This window comes from Hyperolius riggenbachi, chromosome 11 (genome assembly GCF_040937935.1).
Source record: "Hyperolius riggenbachi isolate aHypRig1 chromosome 11, aHypRig1.pri, whole genome shotgun sequence".
Lineage (NCBI taxonomy): Eukaryota > Metazoa > Chordata > Amphibia > Anura > Hyperoliidae > Hyperolius > Hyperolius riggenbachi.
In genome coordinates, this window is record NC_090656.1 from 229562658 (window position 1) to 229582016 (window position 19359).

The following is a 19359-nucleotide window of genomic DNA, read 5'->3' on the forward strand; positions in this document are numbered from 1 at the left end:
GTTGCAAGAAAAGAATGTTTGATTGGCTATGCAATCTGAGGGCAAATGTAGCAATTTATCTGTCCTAGATCGGGAGAATAATCAGGATAACCTCATTTTGTGAACATTGCGTCCATAGGATATAATATACTTACTTGTACAGTCAGATATTGCCAGAGGGTCTGATAGGGTGACATTATCAGCAGCTACTGTATATACAGTGAATGTATACGTCCCTCCTGGGGTCAGATTGGTTATTGTGGTGGATGTATTGGTCACTGTTGTACTATTTATCAGTGATGATGTGACATTAGTCAGCACTCTGTAGGTATAGCTGCTCTGATAGTCCAGACTGCTCCAGCTCAGCGTCACAGAGGAGGTGGTCTTACTGCCGACACTGAGAGATGTCACCACCAGCGGCTCTGAAACACACACAACATAACATATTCAGCAAAGCATTTACTATCCATGACTTATACACAGTAGAAGAGACATCTGGGTGTAGCATAAAAATCACCTCCTGGGAGATCTTATAGTTATTATTTTCAAAGCAAATGACATTAGAGTTCATGAGGAGGTCAGATCTGGGGACTGTTTGGTGATTCTGAGGTCAGTAAAGTGAGAGAAGGAAGTGGCCCTGACAGCTGATGACATCACGTGGCAGTATGATGAACCCAGCTGGATGTCAGTTATTATTGGGGAACAGTGTGGCAAATTGTGTGTTGTCACAATGATACCACAAGAGGGAGCTAGGGAAATGCATTGCAGAACAGGAAACACTTAAAATAATCAATATTACATATATTACATGTGACTAATTGCTTAGCAAATGAATGGCCCTCTGACCATCCCCCCCCCCCCCCCCCCCCTCCATGCCATATGTTAGCACTTATTTTTATCATCACCCGCCCAGATTGTTCATCACTATTGGCTGTTTTCCCATCATGTAGAGACTTACTTGTGACCACCCATCTGGTGACAGCTGTGCTCTGATACCCCTGGACCCCCACTGTCACCACTGAGATGGTGTAATTAGTGCCAGACGTCAGGTTCTGCAGGATGACATTAGTTGTGGTACTTGTAGTGCTCCCAGCAATGGCAGATGGAGAGGAGGACTTCCAGTAAGTTATATTATAGGATTTTGTCACACCGGCCATATTTGCTGGCTCTCCCCAGGATAATGTAGTGCTGTTTGTTCCAATTGCATTAAAGGTGATCATTCCTGGTGGAGTGGGGTCTAAGAAAAAAACATATTCTTCAACTATTACAATATTGCAAGACAAAAACAGGAAACTTTCAGTGTTGCTGCACTTATACTTGAATGCACTCTAGCAGCAAAGAATAACGCAGAGACCAAATCATCAGAGATGAGGAAACTTCTTGTGGTGAGTGGTTAGACCACACCACAAGATGTGCGCCCATCACAGGGCTTGGCCTCCTGGTACCCGGGCCATCACCTCTCTGCTGCATCCTCTGCTTGCTCACTGACCCACATGGAAGATGGGCTGATGCCATGCCATTGCAGTGGGATCACTGTGTGCTGGATGGGCAGGGTGTGGGAGAGCAGCCCTATGATTGGCTGAGCACACAGCTTCATTGAATACATTATCACTCTACAGCCCTAAGTTATCCTTCCATTTTTTCCATGCATTTGATGGTGAAAGTACATCATCAGCAATGCTATGCGCATGGCATGTCAATATATATAGAAAGTCCCTGTGTGGCTCCTGACTGCCTGCATCTTCTTATTGTCAGGAGAGTTGGGTTGAAAAAAGACAAACGTCCATCGAGTTAAACCAGAAAATAAAGTACAACTCCAGCCTGCTCCCTCACATATCCCTGTTGATCCAGAGGAAGGTGAAAACCCTTACAAGGCATGCTCCAATTAGCCCCGAAAGGGAAAAAAAATCCTTCCTGACTCCAGATAGCAATCAGATAAAATCCCTGGATCAACACCACTGGGCATTACCTAGTAACTATAGCCATGGATGTCTTTCAATGCAAGGAAAGCATCTAAGCGCCCTTTAAATGCAGATATAGAATTTGCCATAACTACTTCCTGTGGCAATGCATTCCACATCTTAATCACTCTTACTGTAAAGAACCCTTTCCTAAATAAATGGCTAAAACGGTTTTCCTCCATGCGCAGATCATGTCCTCTAGTCCTTTGTGAAGGCCTAGGGACAACAAGCTCATCTGCCAAGCTTTTATATATCTGATGTATTTATACATGTTAATTATATCCCCTCTAAGGAGTCTTTTCTCTAGACTAAATAAACCCAGTTCATCTGAGAGAGTTGACTGAGTTCCTTCCCCAACACAGGGCACCTCATCTGACCCAGCCCGCCTGCTCCCACTGCTAAGAGAGATGAACTGTTTGCACCCAGTGCTAAAACCTAAAGGAAACATCCAAGCTCCTGAAAAAAACAAAATCCACTTACCCAGGGCTTCCTTCAGCCCCTGGCAGCTGTCCTGCGCCCTCGCCGCAGCTCCGGTGCCTCCCGTTGTCCCGCCCTGCAGAAGCCCACCTGGTGAGGTCGGCTCCTTCTACGCTCCACGATGCAGGTCACGTGGTCCGGCCAACGTCATCAGCATTGTACTGCGCAGGCCAGTACAATGCCGGACCACGTGCCCCGTGCTGTGGAGTGTAGATGAAGCTGACCAGGAAGCCTCGCCAGGTCAGCTTTTGCAGCGCGGGGCAATGGGAGGCACCGAAACTGCGGCGACGGCACGGGACAGCTGCCAGGGGCTGAAGGAAGCCCTGGGTAAGTGAATTTTGTTTTTTTCAGGAGCTTGGACCTTCCCCTTTAAAGAGACTCTGAAGTCTCTTAAAAATCCTTTTTTTATTACAAAATCCTGTTTAACATATTAGCCCTACCTAAACCGCCAAATCCCCGCAGCTGTAATCTAAATACCCCCTAACTCCCCCCTCACTCTCCCCTGCAAAATCCACGACTTTTGGTCATGGTTTTTGCTGCTGTTGGAGGCAGAGCTATGAGCTGCAGCCTCCATTCGCATCTATCAGGGACGGATCTCCGCCCCTCCCCCGCCCCTCACAGTAACGGAAGACTGAGAGGGGCGGGCAGAGGCGGCGATCTGGGCGGATGCGCTGAGAGGCAGAGCTGCGGCTCATAGCTCTGCCTCTCATGGAATCACTGCCCGGATTGCCCCCCAGGGAGTTTGGGGGGATTTAGATAGATTACAGCCGCGGGGATGCGGCAGTTTAGGTAGGACTAATATATTAAACAGGATTTTGTAATAAAACAAGGATTTTTAAAAGACATTAGAGTCTCTTTAACCACTTCAGAATACAGTGTTGTTTCACCTTATGCATCCGAGCAACTTTCACATCCCATTCATTCGCCAATAGCTTTATCACTACTTATGCAGATGACACATAACTGTATCTGTCCTTCAAGCCTGGCACCCAAGACCCATCAGCATCCATAAATGCGTCTCTAGTGGATTTACAAAATTGGATGAACACCAGCTGGCTGAGGCTGAACTCTGACAAAACAGAGGTGTTGGTGGTAGGTGGTCCACACATGATGGATAAAGTTCAAAACGCTCACCACCTCATACTAGCAATTGGGGGAGATACTGTACAGTATAAAGACTCTGTGCAAAACCTTGGGGTGATCCTGGATGGAAATCTAAAACTCAGACAGCAGGTATCAGCTGTCGTCAAGTCTTCCTTCTTCCATCTAAGAAATATAGCGAGAATCAAAAACCTTAACCCAGCTGAAGACCTACCTGCCCTGGTTCATGCATTTGTATCCTCCCGCCTAGACTACTGCAACGCCCTGTTCATCGGATCTACAGAGAAGGTTCTGCGCCCCTTACAGCTAGTACAGAATGCTGCAGCCAGACTCCTAGCCAATGCCCCCCGCAGCTCACACATCACTCCAGTACTGCAAACTCTTCACTGGTTGCCAGTAAAATGGAGAATCAATTTTAAGATCTGCCTGCTGACATTCAAGGCTCTACACCACATGGGACCCAAATACATAGCGGATCTATTGGAACTTTATGCCCCTCCACGCACCCTCCGCTCTGCCAACAAGATGAAGCTGATTATTCCCAGGATACACTTAACATTTGGTGCTCGGGCCTTTTACTATGCAGCCTCTACTCTATGGCACTCACTTTCACCATCAATACGAGAGGCTCCTTCTCTGGAAAGCTTTAAAAAAGGCTAAAAACTCACCTCATTTCCCTAGCCTTTGAGACTGCATAATGCAGGTGGTACATTTTGCTAAGAATTATTTTTTTCTAAATGCATTTTAACAGGAATATTAAGAAAAAATGGAAAAAACATTTATTATTTCTTAGTTTTCAGCCATTATAGCTTTAAAATAATACATGCTACCATAATTAAAACCCACGTATTTCATTTTCCCATTTGTCCCGGCTATTGCACCATTCAAATTATGTCCCTATAACAATGTATGGCGTCAATATTTTATTTGGAAATAAAGGTGCATTTTTTTTCAATTTGCGTCCATCACTATTTACAAGCTTATAATTTAAAAAATTATAGTAATATACTCTCTTGACATGCATATTAAATAAGTTCAGACCCTTAGGTAACCATTTTTTTTTATTTTTGTTTAATTAAAAATGTTATTTGGGTTTTTTTGGAGTGGGGAGGTAAACAGGTAATTTTAAATATAATTGATTCTGTATATTTAAAAAAAAAAAAAGTATGTAGATGTAGTTTTACTATTTGGCCACAAGATGGCCACAGTCATTTTTTGTTTTTTAATCCTATAAGCGAGAGTTCTTGCTTGCAGTACCTGAAGGGATGATGTGAAACGTAGAAAAAATTGCGGCTTTTCAGAGAAGCCGTCGGTTTTTCATCTGGAGACATATATCAATGAATGGGAACTGAGTTCCCATTGATTGATCTCCGGGGTAGATAGATCTAAGTGATCAATTAAAGGGTCTCATCAAACGTCTCTGCCTGAAAATGAAACCATTTTTCACTTTTATGTAACTTTCATTTTATATAAACACAGTGGGAGGTTGTAGGAAGGGGAAATACATTATTATACACTGGGGAAGGAGGGAAAATGCAGGAACTGTTGAATTTGGTTCGAGAGGTTTAGCTCCACATCAATCAAGAACAGTTAATGTGTTATCAGCACAAAGGAGGTGGGCGGAGTCAGGGGATCAGCTCTGTGTTCACAAGGGAAGACTGGCTGGTTTTCCCTCCCAGCTCCTCCCTCACTGCATCTTGTAGATGATTGGACAGAGGGAGGAGCTTGGACGGCACATAGATTGCTATTCAGTCCAGCCAAGCAGCATCTGAATACCTGAATAGCTGAAACGCAGCAAGCCAGGTAACAGAAAATGAATAAAGCAAAAATAGTTGCAAAATAATGAATAATGCAAAAACATTGTACATTGCAAATTATAATACATTCCACACAATATACAGTAGAAATTACAAGGCTGGCTGAGCTTTTATCCTTCAGGGTAATCATTTGAATTTAGGGATTGATTTTTCATAACAAACAGGACCTTCTCTTATTGGTAAAAGTATCCAAATAACCAATTATGCAAATATCTAATTGCCAGAAACGTAACTAGAGTGGAACAGCCCCTGCTACTGCACGGGGCCCAGAGCTATGGGGACTAAACTACTAACCTTCCCTTCCTCCGATACAGGGGGCTATACTTCAGATCAGGTGTTTTTGTGGCTACACTTGTTATGGGTGTGAGGATCACGGTGGCCACTAGTGTTGCTCGGATACAGCCCGTGATCACAGCATAGCCGTCATTATTGAGCATTTTTTCACTATCAGACATCGTGATCCGAATCCGTGATGGGGAATCGATCACTGTATTCAATCACAGATGCGTTATTTCACGTATTCGGCCAGTGATAAGGAAAAAAATAGCCGTGATTATAAGCTGAAAAGCTGCCGACTTTAGTGGTTAATAGCAAAGCCTCCTTACTTGATATAAACACCAATTTTGCATGATATATTAAGTAGAACAGTGGGAACAAGGGATTTTTTTTTTCCAAAAAGACCTTATAGTTTTTGAGATAATCGATTTTAAAGGTTCAAATGAAAATAGTATACATTTAAATGCAGTAAATGACAGTTAATGTAGTTACCCCATTTACATATATACTTTTTTCTTTCAAATTTGCTTTGAACCTTTAAAACTGATTATCTCAAAAACTATAAGGTATTTTTGGAAAAAAAAAATGTAAGTTGTAGCCACTGATCACCTTTATAATCCATGCAATTTTGGGGATTGGGACATGTATGGGGGCTTTGCTATTGACGTTAACCACTTCAGCCTTTAGTTATTTTTCACCTTATGCATCCAAGCAATTTTCACCTCCCATTCATTCACCAATAACTTTATCACTAATTATCACAATTAATTGATCTATATCTTGTTTTTCCACCACCAATTAGGCTTTCTTTGGGTGGTACATTTTGCTAAGAATAATTTTTTTCTAAGTACATTTTAACAATAATATAGTTTTAAAATAATATATGCTACCATAATTAAAACTGATGTATTTTATTTGCCTATTTGTCCCGGTTATTACACCATTTAAATTATGTCCCTATCACAATGTATGGTGCCAATATTTTATTTGGGAATAAAGGTGCATTTTTTTAGTTTTGCGTCCATCACAATTTACAAGCTTATAATGTAAAAAATCTTAGTTGTATAGCCTCTTCCCATGCATATTAAAAAACTTTCAGACCCTTAGGTAACTATTTTTTTTTTTTTTTAAATTGTATTTTTTTTTAGTTAAAAATTATATTTGGATATTTTTTGGGTGTGGGAGGTAAACAGTTAATTTTAATGTAATGTAATGTAATTTATTGCGTCTTTTTGTGATAAAAATGTATGTGCATGTAGTTTTACTATTTTACAGTGTTTTGTTTTTTTGTTTTTCTATCCTGTGAGTGAGCACTCTCGCTTACAGGAACTATAAGGAGGACAAGATTTTTTTTTTTCAGAAAGATCGCGGCTTCTGATGAGAAGCTGTCGGTTTTTCTACTCGGGAGTCGAATTTGTCAGCCAGTTTCAAATCCAGATCACAATCACGGCTCATCCGGTTTTGGGTTTGTCGTGGACGGATTTTTTTGAATCCGTGATCAGGGGTATCCGAGCAACACTAATGGCCACACCTGTTTTATGACCCTTGTGAGATGGGCCCCAAGGCTGTGAGGATCACCAGGGATTGGCAAGGGAAAGGGTGTGACCATTGAGGGGCCCATGATATGTAGTTATGCCCCTGCTCATTGCTTTAATATTTCACTTAAAGATATATTTTACTCTCACCAACTTTTTGTTGTTGTTGTTTTTACTACTTAAGGACCACAGTCTTTTCACCCCTTAAGGGCCAGAGCCTTTTTTTCTATTCAGACCACTGCAGCTTTAATGGTTTATTGCTCATTCATACATCCTACTATCTAAGTGAATTTTACCTCCTTTTCTTGTCACTAATACAGCTTTCTTTTGGTGCTATTTGATTGCTGCTGCGATTTTTAGTTTTTATTATATTCATCAAAAAAGACATTAATTTTGTCAAAAAAATGATTTTTTTTATTTTCTGTGATAAAATTTGTCAAATAAAGTAAAATTTCTGTATACATTTTTGTCCAAATTTATTGTGCTACATGTCCTTGATAAAAAAAAACAAACCATTCAGTGTATATTTATTGGTTTGGGTAAAAGTTATAGCGTTTACAAACTAAGGTGCCAAAAGTGAATTTTCCCATTTTTAAGCATCTCTGACTTTCCTGAGCACCTGTCAGGTTTCATGAGGTGCTAAAATTCCAGGATAGTATAAATACCCCCCAAATGACCCCATTTTGGAAAGAAGGCATCCCAAAGTATTCACTAAGAGACATGGTGAGTTCATAGAAGATTTTATTTTTTGTCACAAGTTAGCGGAAAATGACACTTTGAGACAAAAAAAAAAGTTTCCATTTCTGCTAACTTGTGACAAAAAAACAATGAAATCTGCCACGGACTCACCATGCCCCTCTCTGAATACTTTGAAGTGTCTACTTTCCAAAATGGTGTCATTTGTGGGGTGTGTTTACTGTTCTGGCATTTTAGGGGGTGTTAAATTGTAAGCACCCCTGCAAAGTCTAAGGGTGCTCATTGGACTTTGGGCCCCTTAGCGCAGTTAGGCTGCAAAAAAGTGCCACACGTGGTATTGCCGTACTCAGGAGAAGTAGTATAATGTGTTTTGGGGTGTATTTTTACACATACCCATGCTGGGTGGGAGAAATAGGTCTGTAAATGACAATGTTTTGATTTTTTTTTGCACACAATTGTCCATTTACAGAGAGATTTCACCCACCCAGCATGGGTATGTGTAAAAATACACCCCAAAACACATTATACTACTTCTCCTGAGTACAACGATACCACATGTGTGGCACTTTTTTGCACCCTAAATGCGCTAAGGGGCCCAAAGTCCAATGTGTACCTTTAGGATTTCACAGGTCATTTTAAGACATTTGGTTTCAAGACTACCCCTCATGGTTTAGGGCCCATAAAATGCCAGGGCAGTATAGGAACCGCACAAGTGACCCCATTTTAGAAAGACAACACCCCAAGGTATTCAGTTAGGAGTATGGCGAGTTCATAGAAGATTTAATTTTTGGTCACAAGTTAGCGGAAATTGATTTTTATTGTTTTTTTTTCCACAAAGTGTCATTTTCCGCTAACTTGTGACAAAAAAAAAAAATCTTCTATGAACTCACCATACTCCTAACAGAATACCTTGTGGTGTTGTCTTTCTAAAGTGGGGTCACTTGTGAGGTTCCTATACTGCCCTGGCATTTTAGGGGCCCTAAACCGTGTGGAGTAGTCTTGAAACCAAATGTCTCAAAATGACCTGTGAAATCCTAAAGGTACTCATTGGACTTTGGGCCCCTTAGCGCAGTTAGGGTGCAAAAAAGTGCCACACATGTGGTATCGTTGTACTCAGGAGAAGTAGTATAATGTGTTTTTTGGGGTGTATTTTTACACATAACCATGCTGGGTGGGAGAAATCTCTCTGTAATTGGACAATTGTGTGTAATAAAAATCAAAACATTGTCATTTACAGAGATATTTCTCCCACCCAGCATGGGTATGTGCAAATATACACCCTAAAACACATTATACTACTTCTCCTGAGTACGGCAATACCACATGTGTGGCACTTTTTTGCAGCCTAGGTGCGCTAAGGGGCCCAACGTCCTATTCACAGGTCATTTTGAGGCATTTGGTTTCTAGACTACTCCTCACGGTTTATGGCACCTAAAATGCCAGGGCAGTATAGGAACCCCACAAGTGACCCCATTTTAGAAAGAAGACACCCCAAGGTATTCTATTAGGTGTATGGCGAGTTCATAGAAGATTTTTTTTTTTGTCACAAGTTAGTGGAAAATGACACTTTGTGAAAAAAAACAATAAAAATCAATTTCCGCTAACTTTTGACAAAAATTAAAATCTTCTATGAACTTGTCATACACCTAACGGAATACCTTGGGGTGTCTTTTTTTCTAAAATTGGATCACTTGTGGGGTTTCTATACTGCCCTGGCATTTTAGGGGCCCAAAACTGTGAGTAGTCTGGAAACCAAATGCCTCAAAATGACTGTTCAGGGGAATAAGCATCTGCAAATTTTGATGACAGGTGGTCTATGAGGGGGTGAATTTTGAGGAACCGGTCATAAGCAGGGTGGCCTCTTAGATGACAGGTTGTATTGGCACTGAAGTGCAGGAAGCGCAGGATGTTCTCAAATCGTGACCTGGACATGGCAGCAGAGAACATGGTCATGTGATTGATGGGTGTCTCAGGGGGTGATTAGAGGGGAAAATAGATGCAATCAATGCACTGGGGAGGTGATCGGAAGGGGGTCTGAGGGGGATCTGAGGGTTTGGCCGAGTATTCAGGAGCCCACACGGGGCAAATTAGGGCCTAATCTGATGGGTAGGTGTGCTAGGGGGTGACAGGTGGTGACAGGAGGTGATTGATGGGTGTCTCAAGGTGTGATTAGAGGAGGGAATAGATGCAAGCAATGCACTGGCGAGGTGATCAGGGCTGGGGTCTGAGGGCGTTCTGAGGGTGTGGGTGATCAGAGGAAAGGGGGGCAGATCAGTTTACTTGGGTGCTTACCTTGGTGGCTGCAGCCTGCCCTGGTGGTCCCTCAATCACTGGGACCACCAGGGCAGGAGGCAGCCTGTATAATATGATTTTGTATACATTACAAAGCATATTATACACTTTCCATGCGGCGATCGGGCAGCTAGTAACTCGCCGGCACTTCCGAACGGCCGGCGGGCTGCTGTGCAAGGGGGGGTGGAGCCTGTCGCCGGCGGCTGATCGCGTCACAAATGATGCAATCGCCGCATAACCACGCCCGCCGCCGCCGATGGGCGTATTGCGGTCGTTTGGGCCCAGCCCTTGCCGCCGCCCATCGGCTGTGGGCGGTCAGCAAGTGGTTAATACAGCAACTGGAATAAAAAGCCTAAATCAGTAATTTTTAGTTAATTGAAAGCAAGAAGGGATGTTTGTAAAGCATTTATTCATGACTATTGAGTACCCCTAACAAATATACATGATATCTATCAGGGGTTTCCACATGGGGTACTCAGTACACACCGTCTTTTATAAAGGGGTACGCACAGTAATAATGCTCAGAGACACAACTCTAAACTATGGTTTTTACACCTGAACTGAAGAATGATTGCGTTATGCGCTGGTTTGATAAAGGAAGGGTTAATTTAATTTGTATTAATGATTTTATTTAATTCTTTGGCTTGTTAACTCACAAAATTTGACTTTTGTGGAACGTCATATCTATGCCTGTACAAAACTAATAAAAGACCTAATAAAAGGGGAGGCAAAGATTCTGGGCATACTTTAACAAAATGGAGATGGCACACAATAGGCTCAGCAGAAAATCTGTATTGGCAACATGCAGAGGCACATGACATGTTTCGGACGTAGCCCTTCCTCAGATTCTGGTTAGTGAAGCAGTCTGAGGACCCTCCCAGAAAAAAGATTTGTTGAACTCTGCTGACGTCATCTAACAATGATTGCAGGTCACAAATAAAGCTACTGTATATACTCACATATAAGCCTAATTTTTCAGCACAAAAAATGTGCTAAAAAGTTACCCCCTTGGCTTATACGCGAGTCAGTGGAGCAGAACAGTTGGTGGAGCAGGTTTTGTTACTGGCTCCCTGTTGTGTCTGTGCCCCCTTCCCTTGCAACATTGTGTGCATAGTACGTTGCTCAGGACTACCTGTGTCCCCTGGCTTGTAGAGCCAAGCGTGCAAGCAATGTGTCAGCGGTGCAATAATCAGGGATTTTTCCTGTGTGGCAAAAATGTGGTGTCTCATATCTATAACGCCATCTAGTGGGACCTTGAGACACAGCTGTATTATCCTTGGGGCACATCTGGCTATGGGGATAGAGGCTGACTTGTACTGGGGGCACATCTAGCTACTGTTAATGGGGCTTATATGTAAGTGAATCACTTTTTCCTTTTTTCTGAGGGAAAGGTTGGTACCTCGGCTTATATGCGGGTCGGCTTATATGCGAGTATATACGGTATTTGGAATTTGATGTTACCTTGAAATATTCTTTATTTTCCTTATTGAGGGCTGGTTACACTGGGGCGATTTTCAGTGCTTTGCAGATCACCACCGATCAGTAAAAGCGATGTGCAAATACATCCCTTTCGGCTCAATCTCTCTGCGTGCAGAATTTTGGGGGGAGATCAGGATGTAATTTCTCCTTCTGCGATTCTTGTTCTCTTGAACGGGAATCACAACCACAAATCACAACATTTTGTACCGCAAAATCTATTCCTGGTTTGAACCACAAGTGGGAAAGAAAGTTTTTTTTCACATAAACACAGTAGTGTGCAAACTATTAGGCAGGTGTGAAAAGATGCCGTAAACAAAGAATGCTTTCAAAAATGGAAGTGTTGATCATTTATTTTCATCAATCAACAAAATGTAGTGAATGAATAAAAGAGAAATTTAAATCAAATCAATATTTGGTGTGATCACCCTTTGCCTTCAAAGCATCAATTCTTCTAGGTACACTTCCACACAGTTTTTGAAGGAACTCGGCTGGTAGGTTGTTCCAAGCATCTTGGAGTATCAACCACATATCTTTTGTGGCTGTAGGCTTCCTCACATCATTCTGTCTCTTCATGTCATCCCAGAAACACTCGAAGTGGAGATCAGGGCTCTGTGGGGGCTGTACCATCACTTCCAGGACTTCTTCTTCTACTTACACTAATGATAGTTCTTACTCACTTTGGCTGTATGTTTGGGGTTGTTGTCCTGCTGCAGAATACATTTGGGGCCAATCATACACCTCCCTGATGGTATTACATGATGGATAAGTATCTGCCTGTATTGCTCAGCATTGACAACACCATTAATCCTGACCAAGCCTGCAGACACTCATTATTGTACCGCTTTCCAGCCTTTGACATACAAATTGCCTTCTGCTACAGCCAATTTTGACTCATCAGTCCAGAGCACCTCCTGCCATTTTTGTGTTTGTGCATACTTGAGTCACTTGGCCTTGTTTCTCCTTTGGAGATATGGCTTTTCGGCTGCAACACTTCCATGAAGATGACTTTTGGCAAGACTTCTACAAACGGTAGATGGGTGTACCTGTGTTCCACTGGTTTCTGACATTTCAGAGCTGATGGCACTGCTGGAGATCTTCCGATTTTAAAGGGTAATAATGTTAATGTGCCTTTCCTCTGCTGCACTGTTTCCTTGGCTGACCACTGCATCTATGATCCTCAACAGCACATCCTGAAACCCCAGTCTGCTTTGAAATCTTTACCTAGGGGATCTTGTAAAGAAAGTTGTCATATGGATTTGTGATGAAGTAATGTATGTCTAACTCATGTGGAATTATTCTGATTTTCCCTGAGCAATTTGGACGATGGATGGGACTTGGATATAAAATAAAAAGACTGAAACATGGGCTTTGGTGCAATAAGGATTAAGGCCACTAGATGGCAATCAAGAGACAGTTTTCTTTATACTTGTGTGCTCCAAGAAGAACTTACAATTATACCAGTGATGGAGAGAGAATAATCATACAGTGAGATACTGTGAAGATCTATTTATAGGAAAAATGTTTACTTTTATACAAATATGTTCTAATCTATTATGAATTATTGTGTGAAAAGGATTTCTTACAAACTTTTATCAGGCCAGATGGACATAACAAAAACGTGATTTTATGATTCTCTTGCACTGAATGTTATTGTATTGTGTATATATGTATTTAAACACTTGTTCACATTGATTATGCTGTAATTATACAACCCCGTGCGCATTTGTATATTTGCCCAGATGGATGCGACATTATATTCAGGTATACACTTTGTATATTCCCATTGAAAAATAAACAAATCTGATTGGCTGTTTGTGGCTCTGCCCCCTTTCTGAATTTGAACCCCAGTCACCCAGTGACCAACTGTACCAGGTTTGAGGCATCTGCTATTAACAGTATAAGAATGGTAGCAGCTTAAATATTCCCTTTGAAAATCGAAAGGTGAATTTTTATTGGCTGTTGTAGGCTCCAACTACCTTCCAAATCTTAATCTCATTCACCCAGTGACCAACTTTGCAAAGTTTGAGAACCCTGCCATTAACGGTGTAAGAATGGCCACAGTTTATATTTTCCCAGTAAAATTTGTTTTTGGCTCCGCCCACTTTTTGTAACCTTGACACACAGTCACTCAATGACCAAGTTTGTGAGCTTTCAGGTTCCTGGCATCAAAAATGTGTGAATGGAAGCAGTTTATTCACCAAGGAAATCTGATTGGCTGTTTGTGACCCCGCCCCTTTAGTGAATTTGGACCCCAGTCACCCAAAGACCGACTGTAGCAAGTAGGAAGCCTCTGCCATTAACAGTGTAAGAATGGCAGCAATTTAAATATTCTCCTTGAAAATAAACAGGTGAATTTTTATTGGCTGTTGTAGGCTCCACCCACTTTCCTGAATATTAATCCCATTCACCCAGCGACCAAGTGTGCCAAGTTTGAGAACCCTGTGATTAACAGTCTAAGAATGGCTGCAGTTTACATTTTCCCATTCAAAATGAATGGCTGAAATTTGATTGGCTGTTTTATGCTCCGACAGTCACATTTTCCACGTCGTCTGAGAGGGCAGGCCTGTCCTCATCTTCCTGCTCCGTGTCCTCCTCATACGGCCACCCCCGCACAACAGCAGAAGCGCTCTGCTGCTCCCCAAGCATCCACGTTAGAGACCTCCAACTCCTCCTTCACTGCCTGACAGTCGTCGTCCTCCTCCTCCTGTGAGATAGACTGTGCTGCCAACTGCTCTTGATCCAGCTGGTCCAGAGCTACCGGCCCTATTTCCATCAGATCATACAGCGCCCTGTCCAGCAGGCAAACCAGGGACACCCACTCACAGACGGATGCCTGCTCCCGACTCATCATCTTGGTTTCCTCCAGGAAGGGAGTCAAGACCAGGCACACTTGCTGCATCTGTGTCAACTGAGCTAAGATCAGCTGCAGGTTGGTGTTGCTGTAGACTATTTCCTCACAGATGTACCTTTTGAGAGCCCTCTGCTGCTGGTACAGCTGCTGCAGCATCGCCAGGGTCAAGTTCTAGCGTGTTGGGACATCAATAATCAGGCGTAAAAATTCTTACAACTGGTATCTATATATATAAAAAATAGGTTTCTTACCTCTATAGAAGAACCACGAGAGTAGATTATCAGGGAGCCTTTATTAAAAAAAAGTTATACTGTTGACAACGCGTTTCATGGGACCAAGCCCGCTTCCTCAGGTCAATTAAAGAACAGTTAACCTTAAAATAGAACCGTGTGATGCACGGGCGCCGTAGTAAAAACCTATTTACTACGGTGCCCGCGCATCACACGGCTCTATTTTAAGGTTAACTGTTAACTGTTCTTTAATTACCTGAGTAAGCGGGCTTGGTCCCGTGAAACGCGTTGTCAACAGTATAACAGTTTTTTTAATATAGGCTCCCTGATAATCCACTCTCGTGAGTCTTCTATAGAGGTAAGAAACCTCTTGTTTATATATACATATAGATATCAGTTGTAAAAAATTTTATACAGTTTGGGCGCCTCCTCACAACCCTGATCCAGTAACTCCATGCCATCCACGGAGGTGATGACCTCTACTACGGTGGACTAGTTCCATCAGTAAAAGAGGACCCAAAGAGGGGAGTAACCGCCCGGCTCCTGAACACCGAGCGGGAACGTTTTTTTCTCCAGCACGCCTATACGGTGGTTGCAGGACTGCAACCCATGTTTGCGAGTATTTATTTCTTCTGAATTTGAGCCATCAGGCGGCACTAACGATACTGCACTATTGGGCTCCTGGTCTTCCCTCTCTCAACAGAAAAAGAGGACCCCACTTCCGAAGTGAAGGAAGGACCCTAGACCTGTAAACCTCTATGCCGTGATCACCACTTGCATCCGAGCACCACTGCCTCCTACACAACTGTTTCTGTTTCAGTTAATGACTGTTTTAACGTACGCGCGACAATAATGATCATTAGCACTAGAGATGGCCTGAACTGGCAGCGGGCGGAACTTACCTCCGTCTCGCTCCAAGCGCCCGAAGTTCTGGTGCCGCTGCTCTGGTCTGGACCAGACCAGACTAGTGGCAAATCTATCCCGCACCTGCAACGAGACAGAGGTAAGTTCCGCCCGCTGCCAGCTGATGCACAACACTTAGTTCTGGAGGGGAGAGCCCTAAGGTGAGGGAGGGGGGGGGGGGAGATGGCACAGCTCTCCCCACAGCTCTCCCTCTTCTCTGCGCTGCTCCCCTCCTGCTGGGGGGACACCTGGTTACCTATTCTGGAGATATATACACCTGGCTACATATACTGGGGACATATACCTCTGGCTAGTGGCTACATATACTGGGCACATATACCCCTGACTACATATACTGGGCACATATACCCCTGACTACATATACTGGGCACATATACCCCTGACTACATTACTGGGCACATATACCCCTGACTACATATACTGGGCACATATACCCCTGACTACATATACTCAGCACATATACCCCTGACTACATATACTGGGCACATATACCCCTGACTACATATACTGGGCATATATACCCCTGACTACATATACTGGGCACATATACCCCTGACTACATATACTGGGCATATATACCCCTGACTACATATACTGGGCACATATACACCTGACTACATATACTGGGCATATATACACCTGGCTACATATACTGGGCACATATACCCCTGGCTACATATACTGGGCACATATACCTCTGGCTACATATACTGGGCACATATACTTCTGGCTACATATACTGGGCACATATACACCTGCCTACATATACTGGGGACATATACCTCTGGCTACATATACTGGGCACGTATTCCCCTGCCTACATATACTGGGGACATATACCCCTGCCTACATATACTGGGGACATATACCTCTGGCTACATATACTGGGCACATATTCCCCTGCCTACATATAGTGGGGACATATACCCCTGCCTACATATACTGGGCACATATACCCTTGCCTAGATATACTGGGCACATATACCCCTGCCTAGATATACTGGGCACATATACACCTGGCTACATATACTGGGCATTTATACCCCTGACTACATATACTGGGCACATATACACCTGACTACATATACTGGGCATATATACACCTGGCTACATATACTGGGCACATATACCTCTGGCTACATATACTGGGGACATATACCCCTGCCTACATATACTGGGGACATATACCCCTGCCTACATATACTGGGCACATATACACCTGCCTAGATATACTGGGCACATATACCCCTGCCTAGATATACTGGGCACATATACACCTGGCTACATATACTGGGCACATATACACCTGGCTACATATACTGGGCACATATACCCCTGCCTACATATACTGGGCACATATACCCCTGGCTACATATACTGGGCACATTTACCCCTGGCTACATATACTGGGCACATATACCCCTGGCTACATATACTGGGGACATATACCCCTGCCTACATATACTGGGCACATATACCCCTGGCTACCTGTTCTGGGGACATCTCTACCCCTGGCTACCTGTTCTGGGGACATCTATACTGCTGGCCACCTATTCTGGGGACACCTATAGACCTGGGGCTACCTATGTTTGGGGAACCACTGCTGTCAGATTAAGTGTATTTGGGTAACTACTGCCAGATTATGTGTATTTGGGGGAATCGCTGCTGCCAGATTACAAATATTTTTAGGGAACCACTGCCATATTATCTGTATTTTTACGTGGATTTTTGGTGAAATGCTGTAAGATTACATGTATTTTGGGGGAAGGGAGGGAAACACTATGGCAGAGCTCAAACTTCCCCAGCAGACCTTTTACAGCACTAATAAAATCATGTATATTTGGCCCCACCCATGACCACGCCCACATTCTGTTGCGTGACCACGCCCATTTTTCACCGCACTGCGCGCAGCACAGGGGATTTTGTCAGTAAAAACAATCTTTTGTCAGTACATTTTTAGGTATTTGTCTGTCAAAAATAACGTGAAAGGTTGGCAACACTGGTTGGAGGCATAATAGAGGCACCTGTTATATGAAGGGTGGGGGCAGAATGGAGGCACCTGCTATATGGAGGGCGGAGGCACCTGGTATATGGATGGTGGAGGTATAATGGAGGCACCTGTTATAAGAAGAGCGGATGGCATAATGGAGGCACCTGTTATATGAAGAGTGTAGGCATAATGGAGGCACCTGTTATATGGACAGTGGAGGCACCTGTTATAAGGACAGTGGAGGCATAATAGAGGCCCCTGGTATATGAAGAGTGGAGGCATAATGGAGGCACCTGTTATATGGACAGTGGAGGCATCTGTTATAAGGACAGTGGAGGTATAATGGAGGCACCTGTTATATGGACAGTGGAGGCACCTGTTATAAGGACAGTGGAGGTATAATGGAGGCACCTGTTATAAGAAGAGCGGGTGGCATAATGGAGGCACCTGTTATATGAAGAGTGGAGGCATAATGGAGGCACCTGTTATATGGATAGTGGAGGCGTAATGGAGGCCCCGTTATATGGACAGTAGAGGCATAATGGAGAAAGTGCACAGCAAGTGAAATCAAAAATAATTAATTATCAAAAAAAATATATATATATAACAAGTGACATAATAATCCATAATATCATGAGCATATATTGCCTGTAAAGTGAGTGAGAACAGACGTGATTTTATATAGGTGAACCCACAAAGAGGACTAGCAGGGATACTTAGCCGAGCCAAAGAATGATGGGCGCATGGGTGAGATACCAGCAGGAACCCCCGGTGGACTGCTCCACCGGTATTGCGGCCGTCACGCCGCTTTGTCACAGAGCGGGGGGATCCGTCCCGCTCTGTGACAAAGCGGCGTGACGGCCGCGATACCTCTGAGGCTGCCAGTGTGAGACAATAAGCAGACAGACTGCTGACCATCTACTCTAATCCACAAGACTTACTGGTGGTGAAGTTGTAGCAGCAGCTGGTGGAGGTGTTTCCATAGTAGATGGTGTATTGGGCACCGGACACAAAGCTGATGCTTGATATGTTGTTGTAGCTCCCATCAGAGGTTGGTACAGCATTCCCGCTGGCATCAGTTATATTCTGCACAGTAAATCCATTCGGCAGTCCAGAGACACTTATACTGCTGGTGGTAACCCCAACAGTGATATTACATTCACTTGTATCTATAAAGCAAACAACAAAGTTGTTCATTATATATATATATATATATAAAATGCCCCAACACTAACAACAGAATATAGTGGCAACCTCTGAAACTCTAGCGTCCTCCCCAGAAAGTAACATCAATGCTGGAAAATAATGTGGGGACACAAAATATTCACACTTTGGGCAGAACTATGACATTCTTCACTTAGGGGTGTACTCACTTTTGTTGCCAGCAGATTAGATATTAATGGCTTCTGAAGGCGAATACACTGTAAGTCGTATTTAACATTATTTTCGCGAGACTTAATACGAAAAGAATATCGGTATTTTCACTCAACACAGTTGCACCTCTCCAGTTGTAAACTTTTCAAGGTTTTTTGTTTTTTTTATCAAAGTTGGTCTTACTCTTCCCTGAACCAGAACTGGCACAGGCTAATTATCGGACCAATACAATGGGATTGATTCACTAAGCCATGCTATGACAAATAGCATGCCTTATCAGAGATAGTACGCCTTATCAGAGTTAACACACCTTATCAGAGTAGTATATTGAGCGCTACAAATCCACAGGGGCTCAGGGCCTGCCAATTTGCAGGGAT

General features: G+C 43.1%; 1 protein-coding gene across 1 annotated transcript in view; it reads right to left on the minus strand.

Moving 5' to 3' along the window:
• The window catches only part of LOC137537964 (receptor-type tyrosine-protein phosphatase beta-like), a 421053-nt gene that overhangs the window by 399168 nt on the left and 2526 nt on the right, over nucleotides 1-19359 (minus strand). The window contains exons 3-4 of the mRNA XM_068259888.1: nucleotides 18550-18777; nucleotides 135-401 (exon numbers count right to left, since the gene is read on the minus strand). Coding sequence (XP_068115989.1) covers nucleotides 135-401; nucleotides 18550-18777 — 495 coding nt within the window. The remainder of the gene's footprint in view (nucleotides 1-134; nucleotides 402-18549; nucleotides 18778-19359) is intronic.